Here is an 18,215-nt window from a genome sequence, read left to right as displayed (position 1 = left end):
ACTCTCTCTCTCCCATCCTGTATGAGCTCTCTTTTCCACCACCTACTCTCTCTCACACTCTCACACTCTCTCCCATCCCCTACTCTATCTCTCTTACACACATTCTCATTCCCCCTCTCTCTCTTTCACATGCACACATGCTCCCATCCCCCCCCTCTCTCTCCCTCTCCCACTCCCTCTTGCACCACCTACTATCTCTCTCTCTCAAGTACTCTCTGTCCCTCTCTACTTTCTCTCTCCCATCCCCTACTTTCACTCTCTCTCTTCCATCCCCTACTCTCTCTCACACTCTCTCCCATCCCCTACTCTCTCTCTCTCTCTCTCTCTCTCTCTCTCTCTCTCTCTCTCTCTCTCTCTCTCTCTCTCTCTCTCTCCCCATCCCGTATGAGCTCTCTCTACCACCCCCTACTCTCTCTCAAACTCTCACACTCTCTCCCATCCCCTACACTATCTCTCTTACACACATTCCCATTCCCCCCTCTCTCTCTTGCACTCCCTCTCCCACCACCTACTCTCTCCCATCCCCTATTGTGTCTCTCTTACACACTCCCATTCCCCCTCTCTCCCTCCCACTCCCTCTCCCACCACCACCAATCTCTCTCTCTCACTCTCTCCCTCTCTACTTTCTCTCTCCCATCCCCTACTTTCTCTCTTACACACACTCCCATCCCTCCTCTCTCTCCCTCTCCCACTCTCTCTCCCATTGCCTACTTTCTTTCTCTCCCATCCCCTACTCTCTCTATCTATCTCTCCCCTCTCCCATTCCCTACTCTCTCTCAGCTTTCACACACATACCCATCCCCCCTCTCTCCTCTCCCATCCCCTAATTTGTCTCTCACTTGCTCTCCCTCTCCCACTACCTACTTTCTCTCTCACTCTCACTCTCTCCCTTTCTACTCTCTCTCTACTACCCCTTACTCTCTCTCACATTTTCACTCTCTCTCTCTCTCTCTCTCTCTCTCTCTCTCTCTCTCTCTCTCTCTCTCACACACACACACACACACACACACACATTTCCATTCCCTCTCTCTCTCTCTCCCACTCCCTATCCCATCTCATACTCTCTCTCCCATCCCCTACTCTCTCTCAAGCTACTCTGTCTCCCCCCTCTCCCATTCCCTACTCTCTCTCTTTCACACACATGCACTCCCATCCTCATCTCTCTCATTCTCCCTCTCCCACTCCATCTCGCACCGCCTACTCTCTCTCCCCCATCCCCTACTCTCAATCTCTCTCTCCCACCCTGTACTCTCTCTTCCACCCCTACTCTCTCTCACAGTTCCTCTCTCTCACATCCCCTACTTTCAATCTCTCTCCCCCATCCCGTACTCTCTCTTTGCCACCCCTACTCTCTCTCACACTTCCTCTCTCTCCCATCCTGGACTCTCTCTGCCACCCCTACTCTCTCTCGCACTTCCTCTCTCTCCCATCCTGTACTCTCTCTGCCACCCCTACTTTATCTTAGACTTCCTCTCTCTCCCATCCCGTACTCTCTCTGCCACCCCTACTCTCTCTTAAACTTCCTCTCTCTCCCATCCTGTACTCTCTCTACCACCCCTACTCTTTCTCACTTCCTCTCTCCCATCTTGTACTCTCTTTACCACCCCTACTCTTTCTCACTTCCTCTCTCTCCCATCCCCTACTCTCTCCCCTCTCCCATCCCTTACGTTCTCTCTATCTCTCTCTCTCTCACACACATAGCCATCCCCCCCCACCTCTCTCTTGCTCTTGCTTTACATCTCTTCTATGCATTATTTAGGTCTCAATAGTGCATGCACACTATAGTGCGCATGCACTATTGAGACCAAAATTCAAATGCTTCAAATAGTGCATGCGCACTATTGAAAGCTTTGCATTAAAACTAAGCCTAAGGCTTGGTTTTTCCTTGGAGATCCAACCCAAAGGTTTGGAGTCTATAAATAGGTCTGAGACATGTTTTCCAGCAAACATACAAAAAATGATTGATTTTTCTTCTATGCTCTCCTTCAAGATTCCTCGTGGTTGGGCATCAATAAGATCAGGTTACATGACATTGTAGGTCTCTATGTTAGTTATATAACCATATAATTTATTTTTAATTTGAACTATTTCAAGCCTTTAATCTATAATTTATTTTTAATTTGAACTATTTCAAGCCTTTAATCTATAATTTCTTTTGAATGTATGTTCATTTTTTGTCAAAAACCACCATGTACTAATTGGGCTATAGATTTTAGCTTGCTCATCAAATTTTGCAACAACTTAGTTTTTTAGAAACTAGACTCCATTCTACACACTTTGAAAAAAATTGATTTTAAATTAGTTTTCAATTATTTCTAGGGGGAGCACATGGATATTTCACGTTTTTGGGATGTGTCTAGTTAAAAAAAATTATTTTTAAAAAAAACACATTATAAAATTACTCGAAAAATATGCAATAAACTACATAGTGTTAAGTAACTTTTGACCAGAGTGATTAAAGAATTTCAAAAAAAAGGTTAAAATTTTAGGGGGACCACACTTTGTACTATGTTATGTTTTTTTGGAATAAACAGTACCACTTTTTGTGGCCTCCTTTTTTGAGGACCTAAAACTAAACCATTTTGAAAAAAAATTAGTAGTTTAGAAACTAGATTCAAAGGACTACAACTTTTGTTTTCATCATATCTTAAAATTTTGAGCATAACTATCTTCAAATTCTTGTTGAAGTTCAAAAATTGCTGATTTCAGGAAGAAGGTGTCCACTTATACCCCCCTTTTGGCACCACAACTTGGTGCACTTACCCATAGTTCATAGGACATTTCCTCTACTGCATTAAGATTATAATAAACAAATTTCTCATATGATGTCTTGGTTGTAAGACATTCATCCAACTACTATTGCACATTACTAATCTTCAAGGTAAGGTGTTCTCTCAATAATGAGAACCTCTTTATGATTCTCTCCTTCCTTGGCTCAATGATCCTTATGTCATCATGAACTTGGGTAATGGATTCTTATAGTTCCTCAATTTGTGTATCTAGCTACTAGAGCTTGTTGACCAGATTTTGTAACTCATTTATCTTTCCATTCGACCCATCATTTTTGTCGTTAACATAATTGTATGACATGGTACTATATCCATACAATGTTCTTCCTTCTATTAATAATCTTTTTAGTTCCTTGATACAAGTATCAAGTGTTACTAGGTCATTTCTGATACTTGTGCACACTATATCAAATCGATGTGCACCATGCTTGATATGTGCCTGTGTCATTGCTACTTCTAATAAATGAGTAAACTTATTATCAAAATATTTTACCAATTCCTTAGCTCTTAATTGTGGATATGTCTTTGTTACTTTGACTGCTATGGCATTTTGTAGTTTCTCTTGAACTTCTTCCAAGTTTTTCTCTAGACTCTTCACCTTCTTATTTCTCTCAAACACTTTACTCAAAGATGATATCAATCCCAAATGATCATCATCATCACCATAAATATTCTCCAATACTAATTCCAATGGGGATTTGGCCTTTGTAGGTGTTTGCAATAAGATATTTGCCTCATGCTAGAATACAACTCTGTCTACTTCAGTCTTTGTGTTCTTCGACTAAGGTAAGAATTTGGATTTCTTCATCACTATCATCAAATTATTTCTAATCCCCTTTTCTTATTTCTTCTCCTTTTTTTCCTTCTCTTCTTCTTTCTCCTCTTCTTCCTTTTCTTCTTCTTCTTTCTTCTTCATATCTTCTTCCTTCCTCTTTTGTTCTTCTTCTCTTGTCTTCTCTTCTTCTAATTTCCCATTTTCTTCTTCCTCTTTTCTTTTCTTTTCTTCTTCTCTATTCTTTCTTTCTTCTAACCTCTTCTTCTTATCTGCTTCTTTCTTTCCTTCTTCCTCTTCTTTCTTCCTCTTTTCTTCTTCTCTACTTCTTTCTCTCCTTCTCCTATTAAACATCTTCATGTCCATATGAGAAGAACATCTTCCCTAGTATTTCTCTCACATTCTAACTAAGTCCTTCTTTCTCTCAACCTCCTTAATCAAGTCAATATCATCCATCCACTTGTCCTAGGTTTTCTCTCTACCATTGGATGTCACCACCTAGGCTAGAGTCCTCCCAAAGTCTTTAAAATCTACCCTCATTCCCTCACACAAGCTAATAAGAAGTCTTAGCAATAGGCATTCTTAGTATACAAGTGATTGGTATTTCTAGCATCCTCTAGCAATCAAGAAAATCATCAAGCATTTCATATCATTATCATAGGCCATTAGGATCATAGTTTTCATCCATCTACATTCATCATTTCATCTAGTCCATAGAGTATTCTAGAAGCATTATCATAGAATTGCATTTAGAATTCACAATTCTCCAACACCTTGAAGTATCTTGAAGAAAGGAGCTAATTCAAGTTTGAGAGCTCACAAATCCAAGAACTCGAAGTTTAGGAGGACAATAGAAACATGTTGCAACTGGTAGGTAAAGGTAGAAATCACATTTTTAGCTGACTTTGTTTTGTAATCCTTCATTGGGTGTGCATTATTAGATTAGATTAGGTGTTTTATAGTCTTTTCTACATTGTCGCTGATTTTTTCATACAAACATCTCTCTAAATCTATTTTGGGATTCAATATGTATCCCAAAAGCAGGCATTCTCCTTTGGACTGCCCTTCAAAAGAGAATTCTAACAAAATATAGGTTTACCAAGATGGGTTTTGAAGGACCATCTAGATGCCCACTTTGTGAAAAAGAATCTAAAACATTTGAACACTTTCTTTGTGACTGTCCATTTGCTAAGAATTGTTGGTATTGGTTATGTGAAAAATTAAATTGGCAAACCACATTGCTTGATAACCTATTAAAAAAAAATTAAAAGGTGGCCAAACCATGGTTGTTCTAAGGTTTATAGTAATTTATGGAAAATGTCCCCTTCCATACTTCCATCGGAATTATGGAAAGAAAGGAATAGAAGAATATTTTGTAATGAAAAGATGGATCTAACATCATTTTTTAATAAATTGGAGGCTTGTATTAGTGAGGTAGCTAACAATAATCTCATAAACACATATAAGGAGGAAGGTTCCTTCTTAGATTGGGATGAAGATATTTGTAAAAATTAGTTTAAACTAATTAATCCACGAATGATATACACAAAATCTAACAAGACTGCTAGGAAAGAATGTAAATGTGAAGCTCCTCCTATAGGATGGTCAAAGTTAAATTTTGATGGGGCTTCTAGAGGTAATCTAGGAATAGCCGGATTAAAATGCATTATTTGTTGAGATAATGGTTCATTTCTAACTAAATACACTAAATATTTAGGAGTAATGTCTAATAGCTTAGTCGAATTAGATATGCTTAACTATAAGTAGAGAGATAGGTGTTGGCTTCTGAATTAACAGCTTTTGAATAACCTAGTGATAAGAACATTTACACCTAGGGGTAGCTAACTCCCATCCTCAATGCACCTATTTAGACACCAGGGCCAACTATAAGGCTATTTAACTCTCCTTCTTCTCTTTAGGCTCTACAAGACCTAGGAGGGTGGACCTTAGATTCTTTATATGGTACCAGTGTAAAGGCATATAACTGAATCTAGATAACAGATAAAAACCCTTGAATCTTCTATGTTTATGCAAATATTCATGGACATGAAATAGCTAATAATAGGGCACATGAACCTGATAAACTAAGTGAGGGTAACTCTTTTCAACTCTTAAACTGAAATAGGAAAAGATATTTGATTACATATTGAATCAACATAACCAAGGTATGCAACAGCAAAAACATATAATCTCCAAGTTGATCAGTCCCTTATCCATTGGGCAAAAACTGAACCAAAACATACACATGGACACCTAAAATATGCTCATACATTCAGACATCATATCTATCTATCTACCTTGCAAATAGGCATGTTTTCATAAGAACTCTCACACTTATTGACTATCCTCTTGGTGAAACCTGCAACCCTGTCGATGTAAATAAAAATTTACATGGCTCTTTGTTCCAATAGAAAATTTATCAAGACATACAACCTTAAGGGATTGCAAATGAGTTTAAGATCTTTGTTCTTAAACACAAAACATTGCAGACAACAGAGGAAGGAGATTAGAATCAGAATGAAACTAAGAAAATGAAGCTTTGTATTAATCTCATTGAAACCAATGCTTCATTTGTATGCCAAAAATCAGAGAATAACACAAGGGATGACTGTATAATTTTATGCTTCAAAAGAACACTACACTACTACTACTGATAATAGAGAAAATACTAAGAAATGGTATCACAGTAACTAGAAAATGGAACTAGAACCAACTATGTGGTTTCTCAATTGTAACAAATGGAACCAGAACCTTATGGTCTCATAGTGAAAACTGGAACCCGTACAATGAGAAGAGAAGAAAGATTTATAGAGAAGAAATAGGCTCCAGGATTAGGTCTGAATTTGACATGTGTCCTATTGAAAATCTCCTTTTTGTTGCTAAACCGATATCCTCTCTCTTCTGTAAATCAAAATCTGATCACAACTAACTGCTACAAAAATATCTTATTTAGAATTAATGAGGAGACCCCTTTATGAAGGCATATTAGATTGACATCATAAAGTATGTAGGAGCCCTCAATCTGATTTTGCTTGTCTTGTTTTGCCCTCTCCGTGAAACTTCTACTATATTTTTTGACAAAACACTATCTTTTGCATTTGCTTTTAAAACACATTCAATTCTTGCTTTATAACTGCTCAATGCATCAAATCTTATCCCCATCTGATCATATCTGGTCTTATTCTACTTTGAAACAAAAAATCTGCATTTAAACTAAGGATGCCCCAAAAACACAAATCTTCCTATAGCTCCTTCTGATGGATACTTGTGCAAAATCTGATTACAAAAATGAAAAATTTAGATTCTCCCAATTTCGGTGGTATATAATAGTCCATATCTCTGATGAAAATAGTGCCTCTGAGGTCGATTTGACATTTCCAGGGCCGTGTCATGAATTGGGCATTAAAATGAAAATTAAATGACTATATAGTATACATTATATAATATCATTCAATTTATTTTAATCTTTGAACTTTAAAAAATCTGAGCATATAGATTGGAGATTGGAGACATGAGTCAAATATTTCAAATTATTTTCATATTATATCTTTTTCATTTTTGTCACTTGTCGAATTCTCATTAGCCAACTCCCTGGGTGGACCCCACATTATCTTATGCAACATTTGAATCTTGTAGCATCAGGTGTTCATTATTTTCATCTTGCGATCATACGACAACTCTATTTTCATAACAACTTAACACTCAAATCATTAATCTTACGATCTCACAAGGCCATCATAGGATCATATCTCCTCAATGCTTCCTTCTTTGATCGTAGCATCGTAGCACTTCAATCTTGCATCTCCTGACCACACAATTTGGCGTAATATTGTAACCCCCGAATTTTCCTCCTCTAACCTTACGCGATCCTCGTAACATCGCAGCTCTCCCAACCATGCCTTTCTGACCTCACGAAGCCCCCAAAAATTTGCCATGTGGCACCACTTTAAACTGCGCAAGGTTAGTCAAAATTTATTGACCTCTAACTACCAACGATATAGACGAACCCCTCCGCACAAGGCTTCCTTTGTCTCTCAAGCAGATGCCTTTGAAAAACCTGCCAGTTGTGCGCTCGGGCTTATACAAATGAAGGTTTTCCACTACTTGCCCAATGTGGGACAAAAGAATCAATTGAAAACATCACATATGTAACGGGCAGAAAAAAGAGTGGGGTGAGGCAGGAGATGGTGATGTGGGAAGTCAGTGGTAGCGTTCAAAAATTGGGAGCATTCACATGTGGTGAAATACGATCCCTGTGTGTCTTCTTATGCTTTCATCCAAACCACAACCAGGAAAACCATCTACAACACAATGAATAGGTCCATCTAACGCTTACCTCTAGGGAAAGGTGGAGACCAACCCCACTACGACATCATATGCTTCCATCCTTCATTACAAGGCTTGCGCCCTCCATTTTCGTGGACTGTTGTTGAGAGTAGCAGCGTCCATTTCTTTGCTCACCCTTGTCGTGGGCTTCCTTATAACAGCTGCCTCCTGACTTGCATGGAGCAGATCTTCCTCAACGTGGGGGGTGGGGGAGTGTTGTTCACATGTTGTGTCTACTACGGATTTTCCTTAGATTGCTCCCTACTATCTTGGAGCTCGATCTCTCCTTCCGCCCTGCATGTGGACTACTACTATTGAGGCTCTGTTCTTCACTTTCTCATGAATGATACAAGCTATGCTCCCCTTTCAATGTCGTAAAGCTATACTTGTCGCCTCCCAACGTGGGTTGTGGTCTTCTCCTTCCCTATCATTGTATGCCCCTACTCATGGAATGCTCTCTCCTGGCTGGGCACATTAGAGCGTCCTCGCTCTATTCTCTTCATTACCCACAAGTGCTCTGTCGTGGAGCCCTCCCAAGACCACTTGTAGTGAGGCTCACATGCTGATGGATATTATATATGGTGCCCTCCTCATATGTCATGGAGGCCCTACACCTTCAACATCGTGACCTTGCCTCTTTAATGATCTGAAGCTTAGATGAAGTCATGGTGAGCCGGTGCCCTGAATATGAAGTGGATTCCTCTAGCATGGTACAAAATTATATAAGGAGACACCCAAAATGAATGCAGGTGGATCTAGTTTCCAAACTGGAATGATATTCTCTAGTTTAGTGTGTCCACGTAAAGAATACCCCATCGCGGATAGGAGATTGTAATGCAAATAATGTGGGGTTAGACACAAACAACAACAATGGATATGGAGAAAATGCAAATCAAAGATAAATATGGACGAGTCTTAGGCCATGGTAGGAATCTTGTTCATAACTCCTCTAGAGGAAAGAAAATGGCATATGTGCTCACCTCCTCTCCATTATCAATTCCAACAAACATCTGCATAGAATCCCCTTCGGACACTCATTATCTATCTTTAGTATTCATCATACATACAATCCCCATATGCTTATTGACCTCAAAAAATACATGTATATATTCAATATAAAAGACTCATTCCATTTTAAAAGTTCTTATATAACAATCAACGCCTGATGCTCCAAATTACCTGAATCAATAACAAGTTCAACAACTGACAATCCAACATTATTTGGATCCTTTTGAAAATGATCAACATACCCTTATGACTGCATATGTTAACCTGAACACATCATTTGAGACAGACTCAACAAAGCAATGAACTCCTCCACTGATTGTCTCTGCAACATACACCATGGCTTATCAATCTGATGGGGTTAGCTGAGGCCCAAAGTGGGTCTGGCTATAAATAAAAAATTGTTTCCAAACAATTGACATATCAAATCGATCCACTGAGCTCACCTTGCAAATTGATATCATTTCAAACACTAATTCAACTCTCAAAACTCATTTTTAACCTTTCATGCAAATTGGCAAATTCATGCTAAGAGGTCCTCTGATCGAACTTAAAAACTAGCAAAATCACCTGACTGAGCCTTAGGAGCTAACATATTGCTTCTTTGTTCAGCATCCTCGCACCTTATCAGATCTCGTTGCATGACGACTTCGGGGTCAAAAGATATTGACCATCAAACTTGCTCAGTTAAAACAGTTTGCAAATAAACATGTTAGAAAACAAGAAAGTGCATATGGATTTAGCTTTGAAAACTAGGCAAATGGATACTTAGGAGCTTGAAAACTGGGACGTTAGTTCATTGCCACGAGGGGAATATAATTTTGTGATTTCGGCTCATGACGAATAACAGGGCACATTTGGCAAGCATGCAAAGTGAGGTACTCAAAATTGCAAGACTGGAAACATCAGCAGAATTGTGGTTTTCACAAATGGAATGGACTTGGGAAAGTGTGCAAACGGATTGGTCGAGACTTGAAAACTGACACACTTGAAGAACTTTCGGAGTGGAACACAATGATACAATCCATTTGATCTCATCATTCATGGATTTGGAGTTATTACATCCCGAACAAGGGTACCGATTGATCTGTATTTCTTAACACCAGTAAAATGTTATAAATTACATTCGGAATCACGTTTGGAAGCTGATCAAATGGATTTGTCATAGGCTCAAATCTAGAACATAGAAAGTGTCTGACCTCTAGAAAATAATACAAAAAGAATTTTCTTATTATGGTCAACTAGGTCAAAGATATAATTGGTCAAACAGGGCCTCTCGAAATTCAAGGCATTTTGCATCAGCATGACAAAGATAAGTAACCAACTTTGAGGGATTCAAAACCTAGCCAAAACATATCGGAATGACATGAAAATTGAAATATAGGCTCACTAATATGCATACAAAACACTCCCAAAGAAGCGAGTCATGAAACATAATCGGGTACGAGATATTCAAATGCAAACTAGGCATCCTGTCATTGTTTGACACCTAGGCAAAAATGCAAGAATGAACATTGCTCAAAACAGAACTTCACGGAACAACTCGGAATGACAGTCTATCATTATAAGACGCATAGATATACTAAATGCAAGGTATTAGAAACATAAAACACCTCTTAGACCTTAAAACAACAATCAGGTACATATGCAAGAAAATGCACTTACAGGGCTCAAAATGACTCCAAATTTTGGAATGGTACTCAAAACAGGAATGCAATTTTGAGTCCCATCAATAGGTATTAACAAATTAGTTATCAAAGGAGACTCATAAATATCCTAAATGAGTTAAGAAAAAGAGAGACCCCAAACTGGATCCTTAATTCTAAACTTGAATATGCCCTAACCATCGTTGATCAAAATTCGAAGAAACAATTACAAACATATTTATAGGGAAGGTAATAGAGAAGCAATTAATCTTGCTAACAAAGGAGTAGATGGAGAAGAGATTCTAATAAGACAATCTAATATCATAAGTACAAGTTAGACACTTGTTGTTGAAGTGAAATTGGTTTAGAACTTTTACTCTCAAAATAAACATGTTAAATTTAGTTGATATCATGGAAGTTTAATGTTAATAAGTGACATATTTCCAGTTATTCAAAACTTTTCCTTATATACTATTTGATTTTAAATTAAAGTTAATAGGAGATAGATTTTATTTTTTATTATGTAGCATACTTCTTTTCATTCTAACAACTTGATCGTAGCCAAGTTTAATTTTCAAGTTATATTCACAAAGGATTATCATGAGCAAAGGTATAAATTTGGAAATAAAAAATAGGCTTTAAATTTGATTAATTACTCTAAGATATGTATATAAAGGCTACACCAAGGATGTGTATCCATCTGTGATCTTTGGTTCCTAACTGAAATGGTTTTTCAATCAAAACACAATTTTGGGCATCATGACTTTTTACCTATCAAAACAAAAATTAATATAATATTATACTATTATCTTCTTTGAAAAAATAATGTTGCTTTGAATATCACAATTCAAAATAGCTAATTTTTTATTTTGAAAAAAATAGAATTTAAAATCAAATATATGATAAGAAATACAAATTCTATGCAAATTTTAAAACAGAAAATATAATCTTAATAATAATAATAAATTCTAAAGATTTTAGTAGAGAAAAATTATAATATAATCTAAACTTCTATTAAAGTACAAAATAAAATTCACTTCAAATATAGAATTAAATATAAAATATGTAGATAATTGCAAAATATTAATATATCATTTAATTTAACGTAACTTTAAAATATCATGAATATAATCACAAGTCATCAAAAGATTTCTAATATATGATAAAAACAAATTTTAGTTAAATCATCTCATTAAAAATGTTCTTAGCAAATCAAATTGTGTATTTACTTGACGATGACTTAGCGAGGATTTCCATCCCGGTGACTTAGCGGGGAAGGAACGAAAAAATCATCGAGCATTAAATCTGAGAGTTTTCCCCAAATTTTTGCAAGGAAAGCTTTTCTTTGGCAAATACATAGATATTATGGCAGCAGTAATACCCATCCGTGTTCTCACTTGCTTTTGCTGCATGCTCACCTTTCCTCATTTCCTTCTCCACTGCTCTTCCCTCTCGCAAGATGGCATCATTCTGCTTAAAATAAAAAAGGCAGATTGGCAGAACACGCGGAATGCTTTGAGCGACTGGAATGAGTTACATGAAAATCCATGTGCTTGGCAAGGAATCACCTGTGATGCTCTGAATACCGTTACGGCCATTGATCTCACGGGGAGATCCATTTCTGGCAACTTGACCTCCGCCATATGTGCCCTTCCTAATCTCACTTCCTTAACTCTCCAAGACAATGCTTTCACTGGCCCCTTTCCCCACGCCCTTCTTCATTGCAAGCGTTTGCAAAAGCTCGATCTGTCCACCAACCACTTTGCTGGAACGCTTCCCACTCGTATTTCCGAATTGACGGATTTGAGAGAGTTGAACTTGGGATATAATGCGTTCAGTGGCCCCATTCCTCCAGCCTTTGGTATGCTACCAAAGCTCGAAGCTCTCTTCTTCGAAGAAAATAGTTTGAGTGGACCATTCCCTACATTTGTCGCGAATTTAAGGTCTCTGAAGAACCTCACGCTTGACAGCAATCCTCTGAGCCCAGGTGAGCTTCCCATTGAGATTGGTAATTTAAAGCAACTGCAGCAATTGTGGATGCGAAACTGCAGTCTTGTGGGCGGAGTGCCAAGTTTCCTGGGCAATTTAACACAGCTGAAAGAGTTGGATCTGTCGCGGAATCATCTCTCGGGTGCTATTCCTGCCACTTTGATGACTCTCGAGAATTTGAATATCTTGTATCTATTCGCCAACAATTTGTCTGGACGAATTCCGGCCGACATTGGCCGACTGAGGAGCTTATCCGGTTTGGATCTCAGCGAGAATCAGCTTCACGGCACAATTCCCGATGGAATCTCAAATCTGACAAATTTGGATACTCTCTATTTATTCAGCAATCATTTTAGTGGGGAGATACCTGCTGAGCTCGGCAGTTTCCGGTACTTGCTTTACTTGAAGCTCTCCGACAACAAGCTCAATGGATGGTTGCCCCCAGGCTTGGGAACATTCTCCCCCCTCTATTTGGTTGATGTGGTGGGGAATGACTTGGAAGGTCCTCTGCCAAATAATCTGTGCCGGGGAGGAGCGCTCACCTACTTTCATGCCACTTCGAACAAATTCAATGGTAGTCTGCCTTCGTCCTTCGGAGACTGCAATTCTCTCGATATTCTCCACATCGACAACAATCGTCTGCGCGGCAAGATTCCTACTGGGCTCTGGGGTTCTTCCAATCTCGAGCAATTGTTTCTCAGCAACAATGAGTTCGAAGGCCAAATTTCAGCTGCGATCGGCGAAGCAAAGAATCTGACTCGGTTGGAGCTGAGCAACAACCGGTTCGAAGGAAGAATCCCGGCAAAAGTTGGACAGCTGGCTAAACTTCAAGTGTTCCAAGCCAGCAACAACCGGTTGTCAGGGCCCATTCCCCGTGAGCTCGGGGCCTTGAGTTCGGTCAGTGTGCTCAAGCTGGACCATAATTTTCTGTCGGGAGAGATTCCGTCGAAAATAATGTCGCTAAAGAAACTGAGTCTGCTCAATCTGGCCCACAATCGACTTGCAGGCGAAATCCCAGCGGTTCTGAACACCAACATAAACAGCCTGGATCTATCAAACAATTTGCTTTCCGGCGGAATTCCACCGGAGTTGGGAGATCTGAAACTGAATGTTTTCAGTGTCTCCAACAATGACTTGTCTGGACGCATTCCTGAAGCTCTAGACAATTCGGCTTACAAGAAGAGCATTCTGGGAAACCAGAAGCTTTGTGGCGGTCAGAATTTGATGCTACCGCCGTGTTCCTCTCCTCATAAGTTGTCAGTACGTCAGAGTCTAGCTACCATTCTGGTTTCACTTTTACTTATAGTGGCCGTGTTATGCTGCACCGTTTGTCTGTGTTGCTTCTTGTTTTCCAAGAAACCAAGCAGCGGGCCGTCGTGGAAATTGACTCCATTCCATTCGGCAGATGTGGACGAGGTATACATCCTCAACAACTTGAAAGAGGATAACGTGATTGGATCTGGATGCAAAGGAAAAGTTTACAAGATCACTTTTCCCAACGGGCAAGTGGTAGCCGTTAAGAAGATCCAGAACGCGAGCAGATCAACACGAAGTTTGAAGACAAAAGGCGAGGTCGAAGAAAGTACAAGTGCAGAAGTAGAGGTGGACACGTTGGGGCTCATCCGGCACAACAACATCTTGAAGCTTCTCTGTTGCATATCAAGTGAAGAGTCGGATTACAAGCTGTTGGTATACGAGTACATGCCCAACGGCAGCTTGTTCGACCGTCTGCACTGTGTCGCTGAAGGAGGAACTCCGCTGGAATGGCCCATACGTTTTCGGATCGCTCTTGACGCGGCTCGTGGGTTGAGTTATTTGCATCACGGTCGTTGTCCTGCAGTACTGCACAGGGATGTGGAGTCCAGCAATATCCTTCTCGACGGCAACTTTGTAGCCAAAATTGCGGATTTTGGCGCATCGAGGGTGCTTCCCATGTTGGGAAATGAGTATACGGTATCTTGTTATGTAGGGTCACACGGATACATAGCCCCTGGTACGAACATCGAATTCTCATGAATTATTTTTCCTAAACATAAGAGTTTTTTTCCTAATATTTTTTTGGATCAAAATGTTGTGTGTAGAATATGTGGAGATGAAGAGCGACGTGTACAGCTTCGGCGTGGTGTTGTTAGAGCTGGTGACGGGGATGAAAGCGATAGTTGAAGCGGAGTCGGGAGAGGGAATGGACATTGTGCGGTGGATATACAAGACAATATCGACGGATGGAAGAGGGATGGAAGTGCTGGATGAAGGTGCAGTGGAAGACAGTTGCGTGGAACAAATGATGCGCGTCTTGCGTGTGGGTTTGATGTGCACGAACAGAGACCCAAACCGTCGGCCTTGTATGAGACAAGTGGTGGAGATGTTGGAGAAATATTGTGGGGAGAGGAGTGTTGAAGTAGAAATTCAACATGAGCAAAGAGTTTCAAGTGAGCCCTCCGAGAGTGAGAACGAAATTGTTGACTTCTTAGATTAGCGGACTGAAGTGATGAAGATGTCGATATCCCATCTTTGGAAGTTGTCGATATGTCATCTTCTTTTAATGGTTATATTTTATATTTTAGCCAACATATAAAGTAGTCTTGGGGTTCGCACCGCCTAAAGTCCTTGAAAAGTGAATGTGCTCTTGGGTTTGGATGGATTTGGGTTAAATTTTATAAGTTTTTGTTTCTGACTATTATAATTATGTAACGTTGTGTTTTTTTTTTAAATGAGTTGCGTAATGAATATTTTAATTTTATTATTTTATGTGGATTTAAGTGAGGGATTTTTTATTTTTTTTTGGTCTAAACATGAATCAAATGTACAATTGTTTAGTTTTGAGTTATAATTTGATCATTTAATATTTATATTGTACTTTGGTTGTAATTTAAGAAAAATAATTTCATTGTCTTTTTACACAAAAATAAAAGTCAAAGAAAAAGAGAAATAAATTTATTGTCTTTTTAACAAAAGTTTTTAAAGTCAGAGACTAAGAGAAAGAAATAAAAGCATGTAAATGTGAAAAGGGCACAAATTAGGATATGTCAATAACTCTATTGAGGTTATGGAAATCTGGTTGACATAGAGCTATGTTTCATAAAACTAAAATGATAACCTTGTTAAAGCTAAGGACTCACTTTAGAATAAAATCTCACCTACATAACTGGGAATTTTCTAATTATCTTTTAGAAAAAAATTTAATACATCATTAATACAAGAGCTTTCCTAACACTTAGTCTATGTTTTATCTATTCCCCTACATTGTATCATAATAATGGAGTTCATTTATTTTGTTCCAAGAAGATGTTGATGTGTTAAATTTGTTTGCAAGTAATTTCCCAATAGGTCTTCGATGAACCTACAGCTTGCCATTACTTGACCTGAGATAGCTAAAGTTTGCCACCAATACCTCTATGCTCAATGGATAAAAACCAGAGATTTTGAGTTCATTACAATCAGGGAGAGATCCCCTTAGAGTCACCAAAAGACTATAGGCTCCATCTACAACGATTAGCCCAATGACCTTCACTGCTAAAACATTAACAGCATCGTAAAATCGTAGACCTCCTTTGAGGGACATGTCCTTCTTCAAAGTATTCACAAGCCTTGGGAGCAGCTCATGTCATACTAGCGATCTAGTCCCAATGTAAGACCGTTTTACAATGAAAAGAGATCTTTGGTATACACCTTCTCCCCCAAATAACTTGCGAAAGCTTAAATGATATAAATCTGACTATCTCTCAATAACACAATGACTTAAATAATGCTCCAACAAAGCGTAACAATGCTAAGCATGCTACCAAAGGAATACATAGTATGGCAATGCAAGAACACAGACCAAATATGTATGCTGGGGCGAATTGCTCAAAATCACTTTATCAAATGCAATCCAATATTACAAGGTATTAAGCGCCCCTACTGAATCGACACTGTGGAAGGTTGGAATGGTGCACATCTACCCCATTTTCAACACCATGATGCAGTTCAAGTGTGGCATTATAACCACCTTGGATTGCCTTAAAAAGTTTTGACCAGTATCAACTCATATGCATCTAGTTCTATAGCGACTAAGTCCACCTTTCCTTGCATCTTGTCTACTAAAAGTCTACTGCCTTGCACCTTGACTACCAAAAGTCTACTACCTTGTACCTCACCTCACTCGATTCCATCTTCAAACCAAGCTGCCTGGATCGATATACTGATATATAATTATCCATTACACTTGAGTCTATCATTGCAACAACTTGTTCCCTCCCAAATGTTGCTCGGTTGATGTCAAATGCCAAAATTGGCTACTTGATGAACAATATTGATAAGTTGCAAAGATCCTATCTCACACATCTTTGTGTCCTTTACCAACACTGCATTAAACGTAGCCCTCTTTGGAAACTCTCTTGCAAAATGATCAAGTTGTCTGCACAAGAAACAATCATGATTCATCTTCCTTTCCTTATGAATCGAATTGCTTTCATCATACTTCACCTTTTTACCTTTTGAATCGCCATTTCGATTAGATTCATTTTGTTTATCACCCCTTGGATGAAATTTCTTGTTTTGATTGCCATGGTTAGATTTGGCACACCCAAACAACAATGTTGCATCACCCTTGTAATCCAACAAACCATCAGCTATTATGATTGACTTGGATAGAGACTGCACCTTATGTCACCTGAATTCCTCAACAGCTCAGGCTTGCAAGTTGTTCATATAAAGATATTATGGATCCAACACTCTGAATGCCCGCACATACTCTTGATTTTTCCCTATATGCTTCAGTTGAATGAAACGAACTCAGATGACCCAATATGAATTCCTAGGCCTAAACTGAACCTACAATGTTGGCTTTAGCTCAACCTAGTTCTTAATAGATCGCAATGCCTTCTCTCCACATTCATTTATAAGATGGGTTCACCACCAAAGTTTTGCACTCCCAGTTAAGCAACAAGCAACCTTCTTAAGCTACATCTCATCAAATAAATTGGGCACATTATGAGGTTGTGGTTGATCCACATCAAACTAACTATTGGCATATGTCATTACACCAACTCAAATTTGATCCACACACTAATACCAAATCAATTTTCCTCTGATCAAACTACTCTGCTACCACCTCTCACGCACCTCGCACTCCAACATTTGGCAATTTTCCATGACTGTGTTATTTGTGTTTGATTCTTATGTTTCTTTTTGTAAGTGCCCTCGACGTCATCGTAATACCGACCTTGGCGTCGTACTTGTTACACTCGTGTGATTATAAAGAAAAAAAAGAAAACAACTTCCTCATTTGGTCGACATTGATCATTCCCATGTGGAGAGATGCAAAGGACTTGAAAGACACCAGTACTAGCCAAAGATGCCACGTTTTCCATGTCCGTGCCATTACATTGTGTCCTTTCTCTATGTTTGTCATTTTCCAATCCCCAAATGCGATTGCACATGAAGAGGAGCTAGGGCAAACTCGAGCCAGGAGGATGCATTTGCGCTGCAACTTAGTGTTGTGAGGATGCATATGTGCTACAAGAAATTGTGATGCTCAAAGAAGTGTGTTACAGTTTCCTTAGGGCATCATTGACGGTGTTTTGCGTTATTCTAGTTACAAACGGTGTGCATACTATTCTTGCACCAAGTTTTTGCATTTTTTGATGCACTCTCTCCCTTTCTGATTGTTTCACTTCAAATCCTTATTATCATGTTACTGTATTATCT

At 38.9% G+C, this 18,215-nt stretch overlaps 1 protein-coding gene across 1 annotated transcript; it reads left to right on the top strand.

Annotated features, from left to right (window-relative positions):
* The first annotated feature begins 11,883 nt into the window (after positions 1-11,883).
* Positions 11,884-15,262, top strand: LOC149534471 (uncharacterized). The gene is made up of 2 exons (XM_089805827.1): positions 11,884-14,520; positions 14,609-15,262. The coding sequence occupies exons 1-2, from the start codon at positions 11,904-11,906 to the stop codon at positions 15,001-15,003; spliced, it is 3,012 nt and encodes a 1,003-aa protein (XP_089661953.1). The 5' UTR covers positions 11,884-11,903; the 3' UTR covers positions 15,004-15,262.
* The last annotated feature ends 2,953 nt before the right edge of the window (positions 15,263-18,215 follow it).

This window comes from Cupressus sempervirens, chromosome 10 (genome assembly GCF_028749045.1).
Source record: "Cupressus sempervirens isolate cs-2001-9-10 chromosome 10, ASM2874904v1, whole genome shotgun sequence".
Classification (NCBI taxonomy): domain Eukaryota; kingdom Viridiplantae; phylum Streptophyta; class Pinopsida; order Cupressales; family Cupressaceae; genus Cupressus; species Cupressus sempervirens.
Note: the sequence above shows the minus strand (reverse complement) of the source record. Positions and strands in the feature narration are given on the sequence as shown.